This window comes from Typopeltis vanoorti, chromosome 2 (assembly GCF_054136105.1).
Source record: "Typopeltis vanoorti isolate ZY-2024b chromosome 2, IOZ_Tvanoo_1.0, whole genome shotgun sequence".
In the NCBI taxonomy this organism is placed as follows: domain Eukaryota; kingdom Metazoa; phylum Arthropoda; class Arachnida; order Uropygi; family Thelyphonidae; genus Typopeltis; species Typopeltis vanoorti.
The window spans coordinates 179,759,184-179,782,532 of record NC_143550.1 but is presented as its reverse complement, the minus strand read 5'-3'; the positions used below and the strand labels follow the sequence as shown (position 1 = coordinate 179,782,532).

The window sequence follows — 23,349 nt, the reverse complement described above, 5'->3', positions numbered from 1 at the left end:
TCTCTACAAGTTTACTAGAACATTCAAGTCGATTGTAATTTGCATCCTTTCCTTCATTATTATTAAAAAATAAAGTTGAAAACATGATTTTTTATGCAACAAAATTTATTTGCAATAAATAAAATTCATAGCAGCTTATTTGGCCATAACACGAAAAACAAGCATACAGCCTAAGTTGCAGTAATTATGAACATTGAATATACCACAAATGTACAGGTTATAAGTTCTTATTGATAATATTCCAGCCAAATTAAACAGATACAGCATTTCTGGATAAGCCTCCAAAATATACTTTTTAAAATTAAGGGATGTTTGATACAAGGTCATAGTTCCTTCATATATAAATGGAGGAATCATAAAACCCAGCTGGAATTAAGTTTAATAAAATGCTTAACTGTTCATGTAACATTTATGAATGACAAATATTTCCTCTCTGCCTATATTTACATTTGTAACTCATTTATATACATCTTCAATGTCAGGACTAGACAGTTTGAGTCTGTTATATCACAAGTAATTATAAATATCTATACACAATCAAAAGGTATGTTATTTTTTCAAGAGTGATACATCTGATAATATAGTGGAAAGAAGGGTCTGATCTTGTAAAACGTGTTCCATTTCCTTCTCGTCTATTTTCAGTGATAGCTATAAAAAAATAAATAAATAAATAAATTTTTGAAATTACTATAACAAAGTAAACTGAAAATATTAATACCAAAGTAATTTTTAATTTAATTTCTTTACTTCAAAATTCACGTCAGTTTGACCGTATTTTTATCAATGTATGAAAGTTTTAAGAGTGTATAGCACATCATTGCTCATCTTAATTTGTCTAATGCAATTAACCGGAGGATAACTGACTATTTTAATTTCTCAATTAATTGTAACCAAATCTGTGCAGAGTAGGGGACAATGTGTTTGTTTTTAAATATATTATAAATAAAATAATAATGAAGGAGAATGCTCTATTTGGTTGGTATATATGAATTACTGAAAGGTGTAAAATTTAAAACAGGAAGATGATGCTTGCCTCCTTCGACTAAAATACTGTTTCCCATTGTAAATATGAGCAAAAAAAAGTTATAAATTTATCGAAAATTATATATTAAAAACTTGCCTACCATGTCAGTTCACACTTCACATGCAAAACAGATGAAACTCAGAAAACAAAAACAGCAACTCATGACAACATTCAACTGGATTGGTTGATACAATAACCAATCACAGCTTTTAGGTGCTATCGTTTCAGAGCTTGCCTTCTGAGGTTAAAACTACCAGAAAGCTAAGAATTTGAGCTGCTGCACTATCCATACATCTTTTCAAAGGGCTTAAAGGTATATGTATTTTGAACGCACACCCGAGCTATTAACACAAATGTGATACAATGTTTATGCGTAGAAAAGTGTCTTTTGTGAAGCATTGATATATTGTGCTTACTTTTAGGAATCACATGAAGTCTGGAAACAATTAGGGGCATCTTTAACAGGAATAAATGCAAAAATATAATATCTGTGATATTGCTATTCAATGGATGAGCACTACACACCTGGAATATTTGCCCCAAATATCAAATAAAATATTTCACATTATAAAATAGCTGACTTACAAGTCTTTTCAGCTAATCATCTTTCTTTGCTAATTCACATTTTGAAGTGTTCTACATATTTATCATGTAGCAATTATTTTGTTCCCTTTTTTATTGGCATGATGGAGATATTACATACAATATTTAAAACCAACACTATAAAATGCCTTTTATTGCGCTCTTTTAGCATTATTTATAAAACCACCACTTGAAATAGATGCCAAAATACTACCCACTTAGTGGCATCATAACTAAAGAGTGACTTTGTCAATGGGTGCAGCCAAAGTGTGCAGGAGGAAAAGAAAGTTAACATACCTTAATAACTCTAAACTTCACACTGTCTTCTCTAGACTAAAAGCTACATAGATAAATTAAAATAATAAAAAAAAGTACTTTTTATTGACAGTGTCTGTTTACAATTATTAGAACCTTTTCATACCAATCAAAAAGTTTATGTAATAAAATTTTGTTAACTTCTACTCAAGTCTAATACAGCTAGTCAAGAGGCTTTGTTCATCTACAACAGGTTCCTCACTCTTATTCTAATGAGTGACTAGATTAGATAAATATCCTGTTGTTTGCAGATGATAATTAGCAAGACAAAAGTAAACAAGTGATATAGAGATCTATAGAATGATATTATTAGACTGCCATTGCAAACAAATAATAATGGCTGTTATTCAATGAGGTAAAGTGCAAAGAAGCATTTTGGGGAAATAAAGTAGCATGCAGCACAGTATATTAATGGTAGTGCACTGCAAAAAACTGAAGGACAAGAACAGGGAAGGGGTGAGGCTGAAGTTCAAGATATTGTAAAAGTAAGCAAAAAGCATAAAGGATCACCTGGGTATTGAAAAACCATACTAACAAGTGGGAATAAGGAAGCTATTATCCCTCTTTTTAATGCTACTCCAGATCTAAGACTACTCTATTCAGATTTATTATATGGTTTCTTTTGGGATAAGAAAGTAATGGACAAAATCCTGAGATGGGTGACCAAGAGAGGATATAATAGATACAAAGTTATAAAGTAACTTTACAGCTTACACGCGCAACAAGTTATATAGAATTTCAGTTAAAAACTCCAATATATTTCATCCAATGTTACATGGACTTCATCAGGGAGACAATGTTAACTACATTCAAAAGATGAATCAAAATAATGAGCAATTATTCATGGGCATATTAGCTCCTGTTTCTCAGCTGAAGTACATGATATTAGTGTAATATTAGAGTTCAAAGAAACAATGGTAAAAAGCTGCATAGATAAAAAAAAAAAAAAATTTATGAACAGTTAATAGTGATTCACTTCCCACAACTTGGATATCGGCAATCAGTCTAATCGGTTCGGGTTCAGACAATTTTGTAGAGTTTCACATTTTTCTAGGAAAAGATGATCAAATTTGAACTTGTTGGCATGAAGAAGTTTAGTCTGGTTCCAAAGAACTCTGTGCCTAGTATCAACAGCTTGCAAAGCAAGGCCAGACTTGCTGGATTCCAAAATGTTAATAGTTTTCATGCTCTTCAATTCTAATCAATTATCTGCATTGATAAAATGCAGGCTAGAAAAATGGCATGTAGTAAGAAAAGAAACTGCAATATGAGGGGAGATTGGCCAATCATGCTAAAGAAATCTTCTACAATGTGGCAAGCAAAAGGAAGAATAATTAAGAAAGAGACACCATCATGGCAGAGGATATAGTGGAATTATTTAATTAATGAGTCATTTATCATTTAACCTGCAGTTGTGATTAAGGTATTTGAACAGACTGGCCAGGAAGAGAATACAGCAATGGGTTAATAGATAAGATTCTCTACAATAATTAGATAAGTTGTTTGAGCAATATACTTGTATTTTATGGTAAAATGACACATAAGTTGGTATACAAACCAAAGATGGATAAGTGATTGATCAGTAGCAGACTAGCTGTCTGAACAATACTGGCAAGTTGAATTTTGGGGGGGGGGGGGGGGGGGTTCAAAGAAAAGAAACATCTTATTTGCTAATAAGTTATGTTTTTTGCTATGCTCTGTAATAATATTTCATGTGAAATGACAAGGGATATTAATTTCTTTGCTGATGTCAAGTCTCTTCAGGAAGAGTGACTTTTAGTTTAGAGAAATGAGTGGGATTGTCATTTTAATGTTAACATGCGCAAGATTTGCTATTCTGGTTGATTAAGTGGATAGTGTACTCTCAAACCAACAGATTCTGAGTATGAATTCTATCATGGCAGAGACTATTTTTGATCCTCAGGGTGTGTGAGACCATCACTATCACTTTGCTTATTAAAGGCCCAATGTGACTTGAAAGTTTCACGTTTAATCTCGAGAGCAGGGTTCACAATCTAGTCCTTATCCATGGTACTAATATACTACAGCTGACCATCATAGGCTTGTGCTGTCTTGGTAAAATTGTGCTCTAGGAAGTCAATAGAGTTCTGAAGTTCTGCAGATAAACTAAGTGCTGTGATGACTACACAGTGCATTGCTGCTATGATAAGGAGCATACTGAAAAGTAGAGATAAGGAAGTGGTTTTATATTGCACCTGTATACGAAGACATTGTCAGATTATGCATAAACTGGTGCACAAATTTGATTGCGTGGTCTCCATGGATGGAACTGGAAAAGATTCAGAATAAGCAAACTAAAGCACTATCACAATCCTGAAATGCTGGTTATGAAGGAAGAAAGTGAGGGAATGTAAATTGCAGAATTGGATAGGAAGAAAGGGCAGTTAAAAATATTATACAGGGTGTTCGGGATAAATTTGACATATTTATAATTAATTATATTTTTCCGTAAGTTACATGTTATTAACACACACTTCTCTTCATTTAAAAGTTTGGACCCTTCTTCATTCATATACAAGATGTCAGAAAGGATGGATAGCTGGAACCCACCTGAATCATGGAAGAGAATAACTTGTATCATGATGATTCGTGCCCGCCATCAAAATAAGGATATTACGACTGCTGCCCAATGCTCCCTGAATACAGTAAAAACAATCAGGCATGAACTAGAGACTTGCAATGGTGACTACGAGGATGTAGCAAGAAGAAAGATCCCTAGCAGACGATCTGATTGCGTTCGTACAGCAAAATTCCTCGCAAATCTGCAGGAACAGGTGTTGAAGAACCCTGGCATTGGAATTCGGGCTTTGTTCGTGGAGTTGCTAACTGTAGTCAAGCCCTGGATAACAAGGGTAGCCAATGGTAGGCCGTATGTATGGCAGCAGGATTCGGCCCCTTGCCACACCTCTGGGAAAAGTCAAAAATGGTTGTCTGAAAATTTCACCAGTCCAAATGTTTGGCCTCCAAACTCCCCAGACCTTAACCCCATGGATTATTTTGTATGGGGCGCAGTTGAAAAAGACACCAATCGCACTTCCAGTAATACAAAAGCCCAGTTAATGGATAAAATTAAAACAGTTTTTGCGGCCCTTCCCAGGGAGACTGTAGCATCAGCTTGTTCGAGGTTCCGAAGCAGAATTGAAGCTGTGATCGATGCTAATGGTGGTTATTTTGAGTAAATCTTGTTGATAGTATTGTAATTAACTCTGCCTGTAATGTTTTTTTGTCAATTCATTAAATTTAATAGATACTAAGAAGATTTTCTTTTTCCTTACGAAACTGTCAAATTTATCCCGAACACCCTGTATATATATATGAAAAAGCTTTAATGACTGATACCGAGAGATAAAAAGATGACATGATATATTTGAAAATATACTACTAGTACTCTAGTTTCGTTGAATTGATCAACATCTTCAGGTATCACAATCAAAGAAATATATAAAGAATTACAGAACAAGTACAAAAAGACAGTAGCATGTTTGAAAACAAAATGCGAGCTTGAGTTCCAAACAAACGTATACTACGCACTGTCACAAGTGCGTCAGTACTGAACAGAAGCAACGTATGCATCAGAGAGATTGAAACTCAGGCTGTTGTTGATATGAGAGGAATCTAGATTTGACAATCTTTCTCTCGAGCTCATCATAGCACACATGGATGTTAGAAGTTTGAGTCCAGTTCACAATGTGTTGGCGGCCTTCGTCTGAGTTAGCTGAAAAGAGAACGTGGCTAGAGAGAGAGTGCTAGCTCTAGTCCTGTTATAGGAGATGTCTCAACGGTGTTCTTCCAAACGTAGAAGGATGGATTTAGCAGTCTGGCCATAGCATGGCTTTCCACAATCACATAAAATCTTGTACACTCCTGGAAACTGAGTTGGAAGATGTTTCTCTTTAGGTTTGCTAAGTATTGAATGAAGTTTTGGAAGCGTAGTGAAGCAAGTTTTAAAGTTAAACTTCTTGAGAATCTTTGCCAGTTTTGGTGAAATAGAGCTGACGTAAGGCAAAGAGATGAAGGCTCTTGGGGAAGAGGGATCTTCAGAAGTAGTTGAGTGACTGGGGGAAAGAAATTTGTCAATTTTCTTAGGAGAGAAACCATCATCATCATCAAATTCCTGCCATGTACCCTCAAGGGGTGTACAGGATATGACAGTACTACATGAAAAAAAATCATCATTACTAACTTCCTATCTACAATTTTCCTCCAAATCAGTCTGTTACTTGTCAAGACTCCAACATTGTCAGATCTTATATTTCTATCGTCTAAGGCACTTTGTACCGTATCAATCCACCTATATCTTGGTCTTCCTCTGGGTCGTTTTCCTGCCAACTTGGCAGAGAACACTTGTTTTGCTAATCTTTCCTCTCCCATTCTATTTAAGTGACCATACCATCTGAGATTAGCTCTGCTAACGCATTCCTGGATGCTGACAATGTCAAGTTCTTTCCTAATATCCTCATTTTTAATATGATATTGCCATTGATGCCATCTGTTCACGCCTCTAATCTTTCTCAGGACTCTCATATCTGCAGTCTCTAGTCTTTGGTCAAGTGTTTTACTTCTGACCCAGCTCTCAGATCCATAAGTTAAAATTGGTTTGAACACAGTCTTGTATACAGCTAATTTAGTGTTCCGACTAATTTCTTTCTTATTCCATATGAATTTATTCAATTGACTTCCCACGACACCAGCTTTGCTGATTCTGTTGTCTATTTCTATATTTAGTTTACCATCTTCACTAAAAATTGTGCCTAAGTAGCTGAAATGTTTTACTTGTTCCACAGGTTCTCCATTCACAGCACAGTTGACATTTTCAATGATTCTGCCTATTTTCATTGTCTTTGTCTTTTTATTGCTGACCTTCATACCATATCTATTACAACAGCTATTCAATTTAGTCAGAGAATCTTGCAGACTTGTAGTGGATTTATTTAGAAGTATAACATCATCCGCATAAAGCAAAGAGCTGATATTAACATCTCCAATTTTGATATCAGGTTTAATACCACATTCCTTCATAATGTGATCCATATAGATAATGAATAACAGAGGGGATAATGTACATCCTTGTCTCACACCAGATTTAACATTAAACCATCTTCCTGTACTTCCTTCAATTCTAACTGCTGACTCACAACTCAAATAAAGACTAAGTATTGCTTGATATAATGCCCCATTGACACCATATAACTGCAGTGTATTGAATAGCTTCTCTCTTGGCACCTTGTCATATGCCTTTTCCAAATAGACAAAGCTTAAATACAGATCTTTGTTATATTCCCATGCTTTCTCGACTATTTGTCGTAAAGTGAAGATCTGATCCTGACAGCCTCTATTTGGCCTGAATCCAGCTTGTTCTTCACCAAGCTTTTCTTCCACAATTCTTCTCAACCGTTTCTCAAGTATACTTGCATAGATCTTGCCAGGAACACTCAGTAGGGAAATACCTCTGTAATTCTCACATTCAGTTTTATTTCCCTTTTTATATATGGGTACTATGAGAGCTCTACTCCAATCATCGGGAATTCGTCCCTCTGTCCAGGCTTTCTGAACTATGCAGTGCAGCCACTGTAAGACTCTTATACCACCATACTTCAGCATTTCTGGTCGAATATCATCTATTCCTGCTGCCTTTCCACATTTCAAGCCTTTGATGGCTTTTTCTACTTCAAGTATGGATATGTATTCCTGACTGCATGCCTGGTCAGTGTTTTTTATCACTGTGCTGTCATCACTGCTTGTTTCATTTAGCAGTTTTTCAAAGTAATTACTCCATATTTCAAGGATATCTTTTTCTCCTGTTTTCATTTCACCTTTATCATCTCTAATTCCTTTTACAGCACTCTTTCCTCCATTCCTAAGCTTCTTCAACAACCTCCAGAATATTTTGCCACCTTCTTGATATTTATTTTCTATATTCTTGCCAAAGTCCTCCCATGACTTTTGTTTAGCTAGTTTTACACACTGTTTAGCTTTCTTACATTTGTCTCTGTATTCTGTAAGAGTAAAAGCTGACTTATTTGCCAGGAACTTTTGATATGCTTTCTTCTTTTCCTTCACTGCCTCTTTAACTTACTGTGTCCACAGGGAGTTCTGATTTTTTTATCCTTGCACACAACCTCACCACATGCCTCTCTGGCAGAATCAATCAATGTTTCCTTCAGAGTTTGCCACTGAATCTCCAAGGTTTGATTCCTGTTCTCAAACTCTTTCATTTTCTTTTCAATAATATTTCTGTATTTTAGTCTACAGTTCACATCTGAGAGCTGCTCAACTTTAATTCGCTTTAAAACTTTCTTACATGTTATTCTTTTCAATATGAAATTCAATTTTATCCTGCTCAAGACTAAATAGTGATCACTTCCAATTTCAAATCCTCTGTACACTCTGGTGTCCTGCACCAGGGAGAAAACATCACTATCAACAATAACATAGTCAATGAGACTTTTCTTATTCCTAGCCTCTTCTCTCCATGTGAATTTGTGCACATTTTTATGTTGGAACATGGTGTTAGTAATAACCAGTCCATGTCCTGAGCAGAAATCCAACAGATATTTGCCATTATTATTAGCTTTGCTCTTTTCTCCAAATTTTCCCAAAATATTTTTGTATGTCTCACAATCATTTCCTACTCTACTATTTAGATCCCCAACAAGGACCAACTTTTCATTTTTCATTGTGTCAGTTGCTTTTTCTAAAGCCTCAAAAAATTCCTCCACTTCTACCTTAGTAGAACCTTCTGTGGGACCATAGGCACAAATAAGTCTCATTGTCCAGTTCCCCATTCTCATATTTGCCCACATTACTCTACTTGAGACTGACTGCCATTCAAGAAGATTAGCCTCATATTTTGTGTTGAATACTATGGCTACTCCTTCTTTTCCTTGATTGTCATTGCCTGAATATAACATTTTGTATTTATTGCTCAGAAAGATCTCACCAGTTTTGGTCTTTTTTGTTTCAGTCACCCCTATTATGTCGATCTGGTACTTATCTAATTCCTCAGCTAGCTCCATTTCTTTGCCATTCAGGCTTCTTATGTTGATAGTACCGATCTTTAACTCTGGTGATGTTGAGTTGGGGTTTGTTTTCAGATTTGTTCCAGTAGCTGACTTTTCGCTGTTCGCCCTGGTTCCCTGGCGAAAACAACGGGGGCCTTGTTTAACCGGGCGACGCCCCAGCTGGCATGAAACTTTGTCATGTTGTACCATCATTTTTTATTTTGGTTTAACCAATAAGAATACAATTTGGTCGGCTAAATCCCAAATTGCCAGCCCATCCTCGTTCGTTCAGTATCAAAGTAGATACCCAACAGGGTGCACCACGAGAAGGTGAGGATTGGACATTAGGTCAGAAGCCCTGGTCGGTTCTCCGCATTCCTTTAAAGGCTATGTGGAGGTCTCCTCTCAGTTATACAGCTTTGGCCCTTAAGCACCCCGGAGAGAAACCATTATTAATAAAAGTTTTTTTAAGAAAACGGAGTTCATTTTCAATTTCCGTTTCTTCTGTAAGTAATGATTTGGCTCGGTGAGCTAAGGTGGAAATAATACCAAATTTTTGTGGGGGATAGTGATGGGAGGAAGCATGAAGATATCTATCAGTATGAGTAGGCTTTCTAAAAATTGAGATTTTAATACTCTCAGCACATCTGGTAAGTTTCAGGTCTAAAAAGAGGAGGCAGTCATCTGATTCCAGTTTGAAGGTAAAAGAGATTTTTCCATGGCACTTGTTTAGGTGGTCTAAAAATAAATTGAGGTTGTTGACACCATCTTCCCAGATGAGGAAAATATCATCAATATAGCGATACCAGAATTTTGGTTTAAGATGAAAGGAGTTAATAGCTTTTTCTTCAAAATCGTTGAGAAATATATTTGCGAGAATTGGAAAGAGCGGGCTGCCCATGGCCAGACCTGAGTTTTGTAAGTAGATCTTATTGTCATATTTGAAGTATCCTGACTATATGCAATGGGAGAGAAGATCGAGGACTTCTTGAGCAGGTACATTTGTAAAGAGAGAAACAATATCGAAACTAGCCATTAAATCTGTTTTTTTTTTAAGTTTGATATCCTTGATTTTAGAAACAAAATCTGCAGTTTTTAATATGTGAAGAGGAAATTCCAGAAAGATTTCTTAGAAACCTCGCGAGATATTTGTAGGAGAGTGTATGCTCTCAACTATAGATCTGAGTGGGCAGTTTGTTTTGTGAATCTTGGGGAGACCATACAGTCATGTGATTAAGGGATGAAGTGACCTAAGAGAAAGACGAATGTTTCTTTGTAACTCCAAGGTGGTTTTTAATAAATTATTAGTTCTATTGTGTAGTTCAATCATAGGATCACTATTAATTTCTGAGTAAGTATCACTGTTTAAAAGTTCCAAGATTTTATTATGGTAATGAGACTTGTCTAAGATGACAGTCGCATCCCCTTTGTCTGCCAGAAGAATAACTATGTTATTATTATCTTTTAAAGACTTGATAGCTGTTCTTTCAGTGTAAGAAATGTTGTCTGGTGGAGGTCTAGCTTTATTTATGGTGAAAATTGCTTCCATACGGAGGAGGTTAGCTTCTTTGTTTGGTAATAAAGAAGCTGCCTTTTCTATCTTTGTTAAGAGATGTTCTTTAGGGATGGATGTAGGAACAGTGACAAAGTTGAGAGCTTTAGCAAGTATGATTTCTTCTGCCAAAGATAGTTGATGAGAAGACTTATAGATAACAACTTTTTTTAAATAGGTAGAGTCAAAATGAGAAATTTTGCTATCCTGTATATATTTAAGAGAATCATATTTTCTAATGAGGTTGATTTTATTTAAATTCTGTATTTTAGAAGCTTTAAGAGTGCTAATTTCTTTTAAATAGTTCCAAGATGAACTGTTTAGAGAACGAGATAAATGTGTTTCATGATAGGTCTTCTTAGAGAAATAAGCTGCAAGACAACGTTTGGTATCACAAATGCATTCTGATAAAAGATCTAGTTTTGTTCTCCTGTAAATCCTTTCAGCTCTAGCGGTTTTTATCGATTCTTTAAAATTAAGGAAGCGTGGAATAATAGAATTGCACTTACATCTTTTGAGAAATACAAGTCTGTTGATGTATAATCCAATTGCTCTGAGATTCTTCTGATATTCTTCGACCAGTGAATTTAATTCCTTGTCACCAGGAAAGTAGATATTTTCAGAATTCATTTTTACTCGGTTGGAATATCATGAAAAAGCTTTAATGACTGATACCGAGAGATAAAAAGATGACATGATATATTTGAAAAGATACTACTAGTACACTAGTTTCGTTGCATTGATCAACATCTTCAGGTATCACAATCAAAGAAGTATAAAATGAATTACAGACTTAAAATTGTAATAACAGAACAAATATAAAAGACATATTGTGTTTGAAAAAAAAAAAAAAAATGCGAGCTTGAGTTCCAAACAAACGTATACTATGCGCTGTCACAAGTGTGCCAGTACTGAACAGAGGCAACGTGTGCATCAGAGAGATTGAAATATCATATATGTGAATTGTGCCTATAAAAGATTGTAGACCTGCAGTTCATTAACACCATGAGCAAGCTAGAAGTAGTGCTTATTAGTTTTCCAATAAGCAGGTGGTTTCATACTGGGCAACGAAAGCTGTCTTCCATCTGAAGACTCACAAACATTCATGCAACGATGGGATTGAAACCCAATCTATTGTTTTTCCACTCAGCTACTCTGGATAATACAGAGATGTTTCACAGAATTAACACTGAAGGGATTATACTAAGGGTGAAGGTTGAGGACAAACCTTAGATTTAGATGTTATATAAAAAATGTCACAAACGAAGGAGTGAGGATTTTTTTTTTTTTAAATGGAGATTGCAGGTGAGTGGAATGTATTATTGGAACATGTTACAAATGTTAGGAATGTAAATGAATTGAAGATTCAATATGAGAGATATACGTTTCTGGTTGAGCAAGACCATCCATGATGAGTCTAAATTTTATGGCAGTTTGCAAATAATATAACAGTATATTAACACATAGCTTGTATGGGCAAACGTTATATATTTTATAAAACTTCTTACCTTACATAGCCTGGTTTCCTTGTGGTGTTTCACTTCTACTAAACCTTGAGATTCTGTCATCAAACAAATACTACGAAATTCACTTTGGCTTATATTTGCTATCTGACGTTTCTTACATATATTACAGTAGGCATCCATCAGCTAGAAAGAATAGTCTAATAAATAAAACTTCCAAAGTATGAATTTAAACACATCTTCAAAAAAAAAAAAAAAGAAAAGAAAAAAAAAGAAAACAGAAATAATAATAATAATACACTCAGATGTTAGAAAAAGAAGGGGTGACAGATTAATAATGCAAGCTATTAATTACTATTGACAAAAAAATAATTCACTCAGCACATACTATATGTGGACACTTATTTTTGAAAATAAACTTATCCATTTCCAAAGTGTATCAAGGATGTTGACTTCCACAATAACAAATTTGTAAACTATATACTAACTACTGAAATTACAGAGAAGCATGATGTTGCAAACCTGAAAACATTAGAAACTATAATAATTTTGCAAGTAGAGGACATCAAAATTCACACCCAAAGAGTGTTTTTGAACTTAGTGCTAATGCATTTATTTATAATTAATTTAGATAATCTTATACAATGAAGTTTTCACATTGCTGTTAAGTAATGGGAAAAGTTATTCTCGTCTTACACAAGAAGATACACCTCTGTATAAAATTCAGCGATTTGTAGGCAAAAAACAACTACCTGCCATGATGGTTCATATGGTAAAAACTACCATTTGGCTAGTGAAAAAGACTGTGAGCTACAAATATCCTTAATTCAGATGTTTGTAAGTATGAGCTTGTATGGCTTGTTTAGTGTAATTACAGAGCCCTTCTTCTATGATAAAAATAAAAAAAATAAAAAAAAAAAGAAATACAATGGCCATTCTTGATTGTTTTAAATTTTTAACATATTACTGTGAGTAATGCTTTGGTGTCTATTTTTATATTTTATATGTATTACTCTCAAGTACTAAAACAATGTCGTCCCAACTGTGATAATACCCTGTCAACATAAACACAAATGGAAACGAAGCAGAGCTAGTCGAGAAATTATAAAAAAGAATATGCCAACAAACTTGGTGTTACCAAGACGAAGATTAAAATAAGCAAGGTAATAAGCTAAATAATGAGCATATGAATAGGAATCAGGGGAAGAAGAAGAAGTAGCTATAGTATTTAACAATCAACATGATAAATCTCTTTAATGGAAGTAGTTTCAGTGCCTGCCTGGCTGACCAAATGGATGATGTCACCACTGACCAATAAGCTGCGAGTTCAAATTCCACTATAATTGTTTAAATGTTTTAGGTGGCTCATAAATTTTATTCCTTAATTCTGCTTATTGAAATCTTAAAAATTTCATGTTTGGCTCCTACAGCAGGATTTATAAATTATGCCTCTGTTAACCCACCTATAGTACTAATATGATATGGTATGAAGGTCAGCAATAAAAAGACAAAGACAATGAAAATAGGTAAAATTGTTGAAAATGTCAACTGTGTTTTGAATAGAGAACCTGTGGAACACGTAAAACATTTCAGCTACTTCACACTTTTTACTGAAGATGGTAAATTAAATATGGAAATAGACAACGAATCAACAAAGCTGGTATGGTAGGAAATCAATTGAATAAATTCATATGGAATAAGAGACAAATTAGTTGGAACACTAAATTAGCTGTATACAAGACAGTGTTCAAACCAGTTTTCACTTATGAATCTGAGAGCTGGGTCAGAAGTAAAACACTTGACCAAAGACTAGAGACCACAGATATGAGAGTCCTGAGAAAGATTATAGGCATGAACAGATGGCATCAATGGCAATATCATATTAAAAATGAGGGTATTAGGAAAGAACTTGACATTGTCAGCATCCAGGAATGCGTTAGCAGAGCTAATCTCAGGTGGTATGGTCACTTGAATAGAATGGGAGACAAATTAATTGGAACACTAAATTAGCTGTATACAAGACAGTGTTCAAACCAGTTTTCACTTATGGATCTGAGAGCTGGGTCAGAAGTAAAACACTCGACCAAAGACTAGAGACTGCAGATATGAGAGTCCTGAAAAAGATTAGAGGTGTGAACAGATGGCATCAATGGTAATATCATATTAAAAACGAGGATATCAGGAAAGAACTTGACATTGTCAGCATCCAGGAATGCGTTAGCAGAGCTAATCTCAGGTGGTATGGTCACTTGAATAGAATGGGAGAGGAAAGATTAGCAAAACAAGTGTTCTCTGCCAGGTTGGCAGGAAAACGACCCAGAGGAAGACCAAGATATAGGTGGATTGATACAGTACAAAGTGCCTTAGACGATAGAAATATAAGATCTGATAATGTTGCAGTCTTGACAAGTAACAGACTGATTTGGAGGAAAATTGTAGATAGGAAGTTAGTAAGGATGTAAATTTTTCATGCAGTACTGTCATATCCTGTACACCCCTTGAGGGTACATGGCAGGAATTTGATGATGATAATGACGATGATGATAGTACTAACATGCGAGTTTGCAATGCCTCGTGTGTGGGATTCACATAAAAATCATGCACTCAATTTCAAACAGGGGAACTGGACAATGCGATTTATTTGTGTATAAAGTCTTACAGCAACTGAAGATACCAGTAAAAGAGTTTGAGAGTTAAGGTAAATGTTGGAGACCTATACCACACAGATGTCTCAATAATAGAGCGAGCTTAATGATACTTTATTGTGTTAGGTGTACTGGAAAATATCTTGTTTTAGTCTCTGTTATAAGTCTTTGGAGAATACAAACCTGACTGGAAGATCAAATTCTCAATGATTAACACAAGGCTCTCATAATAATTATCTATAAAAAGGGCTGAAAGCACACTCCAACTCAACATCTCCAGTTAAAGATCAGTACTATCAACATAAGAAGCATGAATGGCAAAGAAATGGAGCTAGCTGAAGAATTAGATAAGTACCAGATCGACATAATAGGGGTGACTGAAACAAAAAAGATAAAAACTTTTGAGATCTTTCTGAGCAATAAATACAAAATGTTATATTCAGAAAATGACAATCAAGGAAAAGAAGGAGTAGCCATAGTATTCAACACTAAATACAAGGCTAATCTTCTTGAATGGCAGACAGTCTCAAGTAGAGTGATGTGGACAAATACCAGAATGAGGAACTGGACAATGAGACTTATTTGTGCATATGGTCCCACAGAAGGTTCTACTAAGGTAGAAGTGGAGGAATTTTTGATGCTTTAGAAAAAGCAACTGACACAATGAAAAAGGAAAAGTTGGTTCTTGTTGGGGATCTAAATAGCAGAGTAGGAAATGATTGTCAGACATACAAAAATATTTTGAGAAAATTTGGAGAAAAGAGCAAAGCTAATAACTGTTGGATTTCTGCTCAGGACATGGACTGGATATTACTCACTGATTATGTTATTGTTGATACTGATGTTTTCTCCCTGGTCCAGAACACCAGAGTGTACATAGGATTTGAAATTGTCAGCGATCACTATTTAGTCTTGAGCAGGATAAAATTGAATATCATATTGAAAAGAATAACATGTAAGAAAGTTTTAAAGAGAATAAAAGTTGAGCAGCTCTCAGATGTGAACTGTAGACTAAAATACACAAAGATTAGTGAAGAAAAAATGAAAGAGTTTGAGAACAGAAACCAAACCTTGGAGATTCAGTGGCAAGCCTTGAAGAAAACTGATTGATTCAGCCAGAAAAGCATGTGGTGAGGTTGTCTGCAAGGATAAAAAAATCATATGGGGGATACAGAAAGTTTAAGAGGCAGTGAAGAAAAAGAAAAAAGTTTATCAAAACTTCCTGGCAAATAAGTCAGCTTTTGCTCTTAGAGAATACAGAGACAAATGTAAGAAAGCAAAACAGTGTGTAAAACAAGCTAAACAAAAGTCATGGGAGGACTTTGGCAAGAACATAGAAAATAAATATCAAGAAGGTGGCAAGATATTCTGGAGGTTGTTGAAGAAGCTTAGAAATGCAGTTAAGAGTGCTGTAAAAGGAGTGAGAGATGATAAAGGTGACATGAAAACAGGAGAAAAAGATATGGTTGAAGTATGGAGTAATTACTTTGAAAAACTGCTAAAAGAAACAAGCAGTGATGATAGCACAGTGGTAAAAAACACTAACCATGCATTCAGTCAGGAATACATATCCATACTTGAAGTAGAGAAAGCCCTCAAAGGCTTGAAATATGGAAAGGCAGCAGGAGTAGATGATATTCAACCAGAAATGCTGAAGTATGGTGGTATAAAAGTCTAACAGTGGCTGCACTGCATACTTCAGAAAACCTAGACAGAGGGATAAATTCCCGATGATTGGATTAGAGCTCTATTAGTACGCATATATAAAAAGGGAAATAAAACTGAATGTGAGAATTAGAGAGGTATTTCCCTACTGAGTGTTCCTGGCAAGATCTATTCAAGTATACTCAAGAAACGGTTGAGAAGAATTATGGAAGAAAAGCTTGGTGAAGAACAAGCTGGATTCAGGCCAAATAGAGGCTGTCAGGATCAGATCTTCACTTTACGACAAATAGTCGAGAAAGCATGGGAATATAACAAAGATCTGTATTTAAGTTTTGTCAATCTGGAAAAGGCATATGACAACGTGCCAAGAGAGAAGCTATTCAATATGCTACAGTTATATATTGTCAATGGGGCATTATATCAAGCAATACTTAGTCTTTATTTGAGTTGCAAGTCAGCAGTTAGAATTGAAGGAAGTACAGGAAGAAGGTTTAATGTTAAATCTGGTGTGAGACAAGGATGTACATTATCCCCTGTATTATTCATTATCTATATGGATCACATTATGAAGGAGAGTGGTATTAAACATATATTAAACAGATGTCAGAATTGGAGATATTAACGTCAGGTCTTTTCTTTATGCGGATGATGTTATACTTCTAAATAAATCCGCTACAAGTTTGCAAGATTCCCTGACTAAATTGAATAACTGTTGTAATAGATATGGTATGAAGGTCAGCATTAAAAAGACAAAGACAATGAAAATAGGTAGAATTGTTGAAAATATCAACTGTGTTGTGAACGGGGAACCTGTGGAACAAGTAAAACATTTCAGCTACTTAGGCACGATTTTTACTGATGGTAAATTAAATATGGAAATAGACAACAGAATCAACGAAGCTGGTATTGTGGCCAGCCAATATGGAAGAAGAGAGAAATTAGTCGGAACACTAAATTAGCTATATACAAGACAGTGTTCAAACCAGTTGTAACTTATGGATCTGAGAGCTGGGTCAGAAGTAAAACACTCGACCAAAGACTAGAGACCGCAGATATGAGAGTCCTGAAGGAAATTATGAAGGAAAGTGGTATTAAATGATATCAAAACTGGAGATGTTAATGTTAGCTCTTTGCTTTATGTGGTGATGTTATACTTCTAAATAAATCCGCTACAAGTCTGCAAGATTCTCTTACCGAATTGAATGTAATAGATATGGTATGAAGGTCAGCAATAAAAAGACAAAGACAATGAAAATAGGCAGAATCATTGAAAATGTCAACTGTTGTGAATGGAGAACCTGTGGAACAAGTAAAACATTTCAGCTACATAGGCACGATTTTTAGTGAAGATGGTAAATTAAATATAGAAATAGACAACAGAATCAGCAAAGCTGGTATGGTGGGAAGTCAATTGAATAAATTCATATGGAATAAGACAGAAATTAGTTGGACCACTAAATTAGCTGCATACAAGACAGTGTTCAAGCCAGTTTTAACTTATGGATCTGAGAGCTGGGTCAGTAGTAAAACACTTTACCAAAGACTAGAGACCGCAGATATGAGAGTCCTGAGAAAGATTAGAGGCGTGAACAGAAGGCATCAATGGCAATATCATATTAAAAATGAGGATGTTAGGAAAGAACTTGACATTGTCAGCATCCAGGAATGCGTTAGCAGAGCTAATCTCAGGTGGTATGGTCACTTAAACAGAATGGGCGATGAACGATTAGCAAAACAAGTGTTGTCTGCCAAGTTGGCAGGAAAACGACCCAGAGGAAGACCAAGATATAGGTGGATTGATACGGTACAAAGTCCCCTAGACGATAGAAATATAAGTGATAATGATAATATTGGAGTCTTAACAAGTAACAGACTGATTTGGAGGAAAATTATAGATAGGAAGTTAGTAATGATGTAAATTTTTCGTGTGGTGCTATCATATCCTGTATACCCCTTGAGGGTACATGTCAGGAATTTGATGATGAAGATGATAAAAAGGGAATACAGTAAGCCCCCGTATCCACAGGGTTTAGTTCCATCGTCTTCCGCAGATAGTAGCGAACCCTATACAAGTAATCCTCAACTTACGACGGCCAAAAATGATTATTAAAAATTCTCTAATTTAACTTCGCCACCAGCATATACATATATATATCACATTACTTTTGTACACTCATTGCAGTGTCGCTATTAGTCGACAAGCAAAGCCCATCACCAATACGCAATAGCCACTGCTGTTTCACCCACTTCTAACTTTTCACAGCCTTTGGCAGGTTAGTTGCTAATCAGCAGTCGAAGTGCTCGTTTCTCTCGTTGAAATTTTTGTATCTTGTCGTAACCCTATCATGTCCAGTAAGAGAAGTAATACTACTGATGAAAATTCCAACATAAAAAAGAAGGCGATGAAAGCTTTAAGTTTAGATGTTAAAATGTGGGTCATTAAAACATATGACAAAGGAAAGAAAGTCGGTGAAATAACAAGAGATGAAAAACTATCGCATTCAACTGTTTCAACAATTATAAAAGATAAATCAACAATAATGGAATCAGCTAAAGGGGCAGTTAATATGAAATGTACAGTTTTAACAAAAAAAAAAAAAAAAGAGAGAAGGGCCAATTCATGAAATGGAGAAGCTTTTAATGATATGGATAGATGATCAAATCAACAAGAATATTCCTCTCAGTTTGTTTACGATTGAAACAAAAGCACGTAGCCTATTTGATGATTTAAGGAAACAATAAGAAGATAAATACGGCGAGCATACATTTAACGCTAGTAAAGGTTGGTTTTATTGATTCAAAAGCCGATTTAACCTACATAACAGAAGAAGCTGCTAGTTCCAATTTTGAAACTGCCGAAATTTTTAAGAAAAATCTGAAATAAACAAATATCAAAAATGGTGATTTTTGATATGTTTATGTGTTTTTTTCTTAAATTGTTTTTTCGTAATTTTGTATTTATATGTATATGTGCTAATAAATAATTTATAAAGGTTTTTTTTCATAAGTTTTATGAATTTCTAATTTTTTCATTAATTAGGTTTCTATTTTAAGTTACCTGATTTATGAAAATATTATAACAGAAATCAAATAAATCAAGAATTAACAAAAGTCGTCGACTTATGATGGAGACATTGGAATGTAACCCTGTCGTAAGTCGAGGACTACCTGTATATAGTATGTTTTTTCCTATACATAAATAACTATGACAAAGTTTAATTTATAAATTATGCACAGTAAGAGATTAACAACAATAACTAATAACAAAACAGAACAGAACAATTATAACAACATACTGTAATAAAGTTATCTGAATATGAATGGAATCTCAGCAACCTCAGAAGTGTAGCTTTCTCCACCTTTGCAACGAGTTGCCCTGGTGTTGGACAATCTCTGCAATCATCTGAACTCTCTATTACTAAAAGAAAGAGCCATACGGCTTCATCTTGACAATGTAAAATTACATAAGCAAAGTGGATATTAGATCCAACATTATTTCAAAGCCGAATATTTGTAGAGGCTATGAAAGTTCCGTAAGTTGACCTTTCGTATATTAATATCTTCAGACCGGGGTTGACCGCAGATATGGGGGGTCCAACTGTACACTGTTTCAACTACTACAAATATATGGTATAAATAAATATTATACAGCAGTTGGAACTGAAGATGTGCAAGACAGTTCAATATAAAATCAGTTATTAAAAAAGAGTACACACTATTTTCACTGTAATTCATCATCCAATTGAATTCTACTATGAAGAAAAGCAGCATTAAATCTAATATCAACATTGGCAGATGATGCTATACTTCTAAATCTTCAGTACTAACATGAATAACTATTATAAAATGCATCAAAGAGAGAGAGAGAGAAGAATAAACTTAGTATTCAAGAACAAATAAGTATTCAATTTTAATTAAATTGCATTCAAATCAGTTTCAACTTATGTATCTGATAAATGGATTAAAAAAAAAACAAGTTAATCAAAGAGGGGTGCTTAAGGATCAAAGCTGTATGACTGAGAGGAGACCTTCACATTGCCTTTAAAGGAATGCGGAGAACCGACCAGGGCTTCTGACCTAATGTCCAATCCTCACCTTCTCGTGGTGCACCCTGTTGGGTATCTACTTGGATACTGAACGAACGAGGATGGGCTGGCAATTTGGGATTTAGCCGACCAAATTGTATTCTTATTGGTTAAACCAAAATAAAAAATGATGGTACAACATGACAAAATTTCATGCCGGCTGGGGCGTCGCCCGGTTAAACAAGGCCCCCGTTGTGTTTGCCAGGGAACCAGGGCGAATAGCGAAAAGTCAGCTACTGGAACAAATCTGAAAATAAACCCCAACTCAACATCACCAGAGTTAAAGATCGGTACTATCAATGTAAGAAGCCTGAATGCAAAGAAATGGAGCTATCTGAGGAATTAGATAAGTACCAGATCGACATAATAGGGGTGACTGAAACAAAAAAGATGGTGAAATCTTTCTGAGCAATAAATACAAAATGTTATATTCAGGAAATGACAATCAAGGAAAAGAAGGAGTAGCCATAGTATTCAACACAAAATACGAGGCTAATCTTCTTGAACGGCAGTCAGTCTCAAGTAGAGTAATGTGGGCAAATATGAGAATGGGGAACTGGACAATGAGACTTATTTGTGCCTATGGTCCCACAGAAGGTTCCACTTAGGTAGAAGTGGAGGAATTTTTTGAGGCTTTAGAAAAAGCAACTGAGCCAATGAAAAATTGGTCCTTGTTGAGGATCTAAATAGCAGAGTAGGAAATGATTGTGAGACATACAAAAATATTTTGGGAAAATTTGGAGAAAAGAGCAAAGCTAATAATAATGGCAAATATCTGTTGAATTTCTGCTCAGGACATGGACTGGTTATTGCTAACACCATGTTCCAACATAAAAATGTGCACAAATTCACATGGAGAGAAGAGGCTAGGAATAAGAAAAGTCTCATTGACTATGTTATGTTATTGTTGATAGTGATGTTTTCTCCCTGGTGCAGGACACCAGAGTGTACAGAGGATTTGAAATTGGAAGTGATCACTATTTAGTCTTGAGCAGGATAAAATTGAATTTCATATTGAAAAGAATAACATGTAAGAAAGTTTTAAAGCGAATAAAAGTTGAGCAGCTCTCAGATGTGAGCTGTAGACTAAAATACACAAAGATTATTGAAGGAAAAATGAAAGAGTTTGAGAACAGGAATCAAACCTTGGAGATTCAGTGGCAAACTCTGAAGAAAACATTGATTGATTCTGCCAGAGAGGCATGTGGTGAGGTTGTTTGTAAGCATAAAAAAAATCAGAACTCCGTGGTGGACACAGGAGGTTAAAGAGGCAGTGAAGGAAAAGAAGAAAGCATATCAAAAGTTTCTGTCAAATAAGTCAGCTTGTGCTCTTAGAGAATATAGAGACAAATGCAAGAATGCTAAACACTGTGTAAAACTAGCTAAACAAAAGTCATGGGAGGACTTTGGCAAGAATATAGAAAATAAATATAAAGAAGGTGGCATAATATTCTGGAGGTTGTTGAAGAAGCTTAAGAATGGAGGAAAGAGTGCTATAAAAGGAATTAGAGATGATAAAGTTGACATGAAAACGGGAGAAAAAGATATCCTTGAAGTATGGAGTAATTACTTTGAAAAACTGCTAAATGAAACAAGCAGTGATGACAGCACATTGGTAAAAAACACTGACCAGGCATGCAGTCAGGAATACATATCCATACTTGAAGTAGAAAAAGCTATCAAAGGCTTGAAATATGGAAAGGCAGCAGGAGTAGATGATATTCGACCAGAAATGCTGAAGTATGGTGGTATAAGAGTCTGACAGTGGCTGCACTGCATAGTTCAGAAAGCCTGGGCAGAGGGACGAATTCCCGATGATTGGAGTAGAGCTCTCATAGTACCCATATATAAAAAGGGAAATAAAACTGCATGTGAGAATTACAGTGGAATTTCCCTACTGAGTGTTTCTGGCAAGATCTATGCAAGTATACTTGAGAAACGGTTGAGAAAAATTGTGGAAGAAAAGCTTGGTATAGAACAAGCTGGATTCAGGGCAAATAGAGGCTGTCAGGATCAGATCTTCACTTTACGACAAATAGTCGAGAAAGCATGGGAATATAACAAAGATCTGAATTTAAGTTTTGTCGATCTGGAAAAGGCATATGACAAGGTGCCAAGAGAGAAGCTATTCAATACACTACAGTTATATGGTGTCAATGGGGCATTATATCAAGCAATACTTAGTCTTTATTTGAGTTGTAAGTCAGCAGTTAGAATTGAAGGAAGTACAGGAAGATGGTTTAATGTTAAATCTGGTGTGAGACAAGGATGTACATTATCCCCTCTGTTATTCATTATCTATATGGATCACATTATGAAGGAAAGCGGTATTAAACATGATATCAAAATTGGAGATGTTAACATCAGCTCTTTGCTTTATGCAGACGATGTTGTACTTCTAAATAAATCCGCTACAAGTCTGCAAGATTCTCTGACTAAATTGAATAGCTGTTGTAATAGATATGGTATGAAGGTCAGCAATAAAAAGACAAAGACAATGAAAATAGGCAGAATCATTGAAAATGTCAACTGTGTTGTGAATGGAGAACCTGTGGAACAAGTAAAACGTTTCAGCTATTTAGGCACGGTTTTTACTGAAGATGGTAAATTAAATATAGAAATAGACAACAGAATCAGCAAAGCTGGTATGGTGGGAAGTCAATTGAATAAATTCATATGGAATAAGAGAGAAATTAGTCAGAACACTAAATTAGCTCTATACTAGAAACCAGTTTTAACTTATGGATCTGAGAGCTGGGTCAGAAGTAAAACACTTGACCAAAGACTAGAGACCTCAGATATGAGAGTCCTGAGAAAGATTATAGGCGTGAACAGATGGCATTAATGGCAGTATCATATTAAAAACGAGGATATTAGGAAAGAACTTGACATTGTCAGCATCCAGGAATGCTTAGCAGAGCTAATTTCAGGTGGTATGGTCACTTAAACAGAATGGGCGAGGAAAGATTAGCAAAACAAGTGTTCTCTGCCAGGTT

The 23,349-nt window shown here is 35.2% G+C and overlaps 1 protein-coding gene across 1 annotated transcript in view; it reads right to left on the bottom strand.

Annotated features, from left to right (window-relative positions):
* Window positions 1-239: 239 nt before the first annotated feature.
* Window positions 240-23,349, bottom strand: part of Cdc6 (Cell division cycle 6) — a 68,292-nt gene continuing 45,182 nt past the window's right edge. The window contains exons 11-12 of the mRNA XM_090409790.1: window positions 12,004-12,144; window positions 240-648 (exon numbers count right to left, since the gene is read on the bottom strand). Coding sequence (XP_090265916.1) covers window positions 550-648; window positions 12,004-12,144 — 240 coding nt within the window. The 3' untranslated portion in view covers window positions 240-549. The remainder of the gene's footprint in view (window positions 649-12,003; window positions 12,145-23,349) is intronic.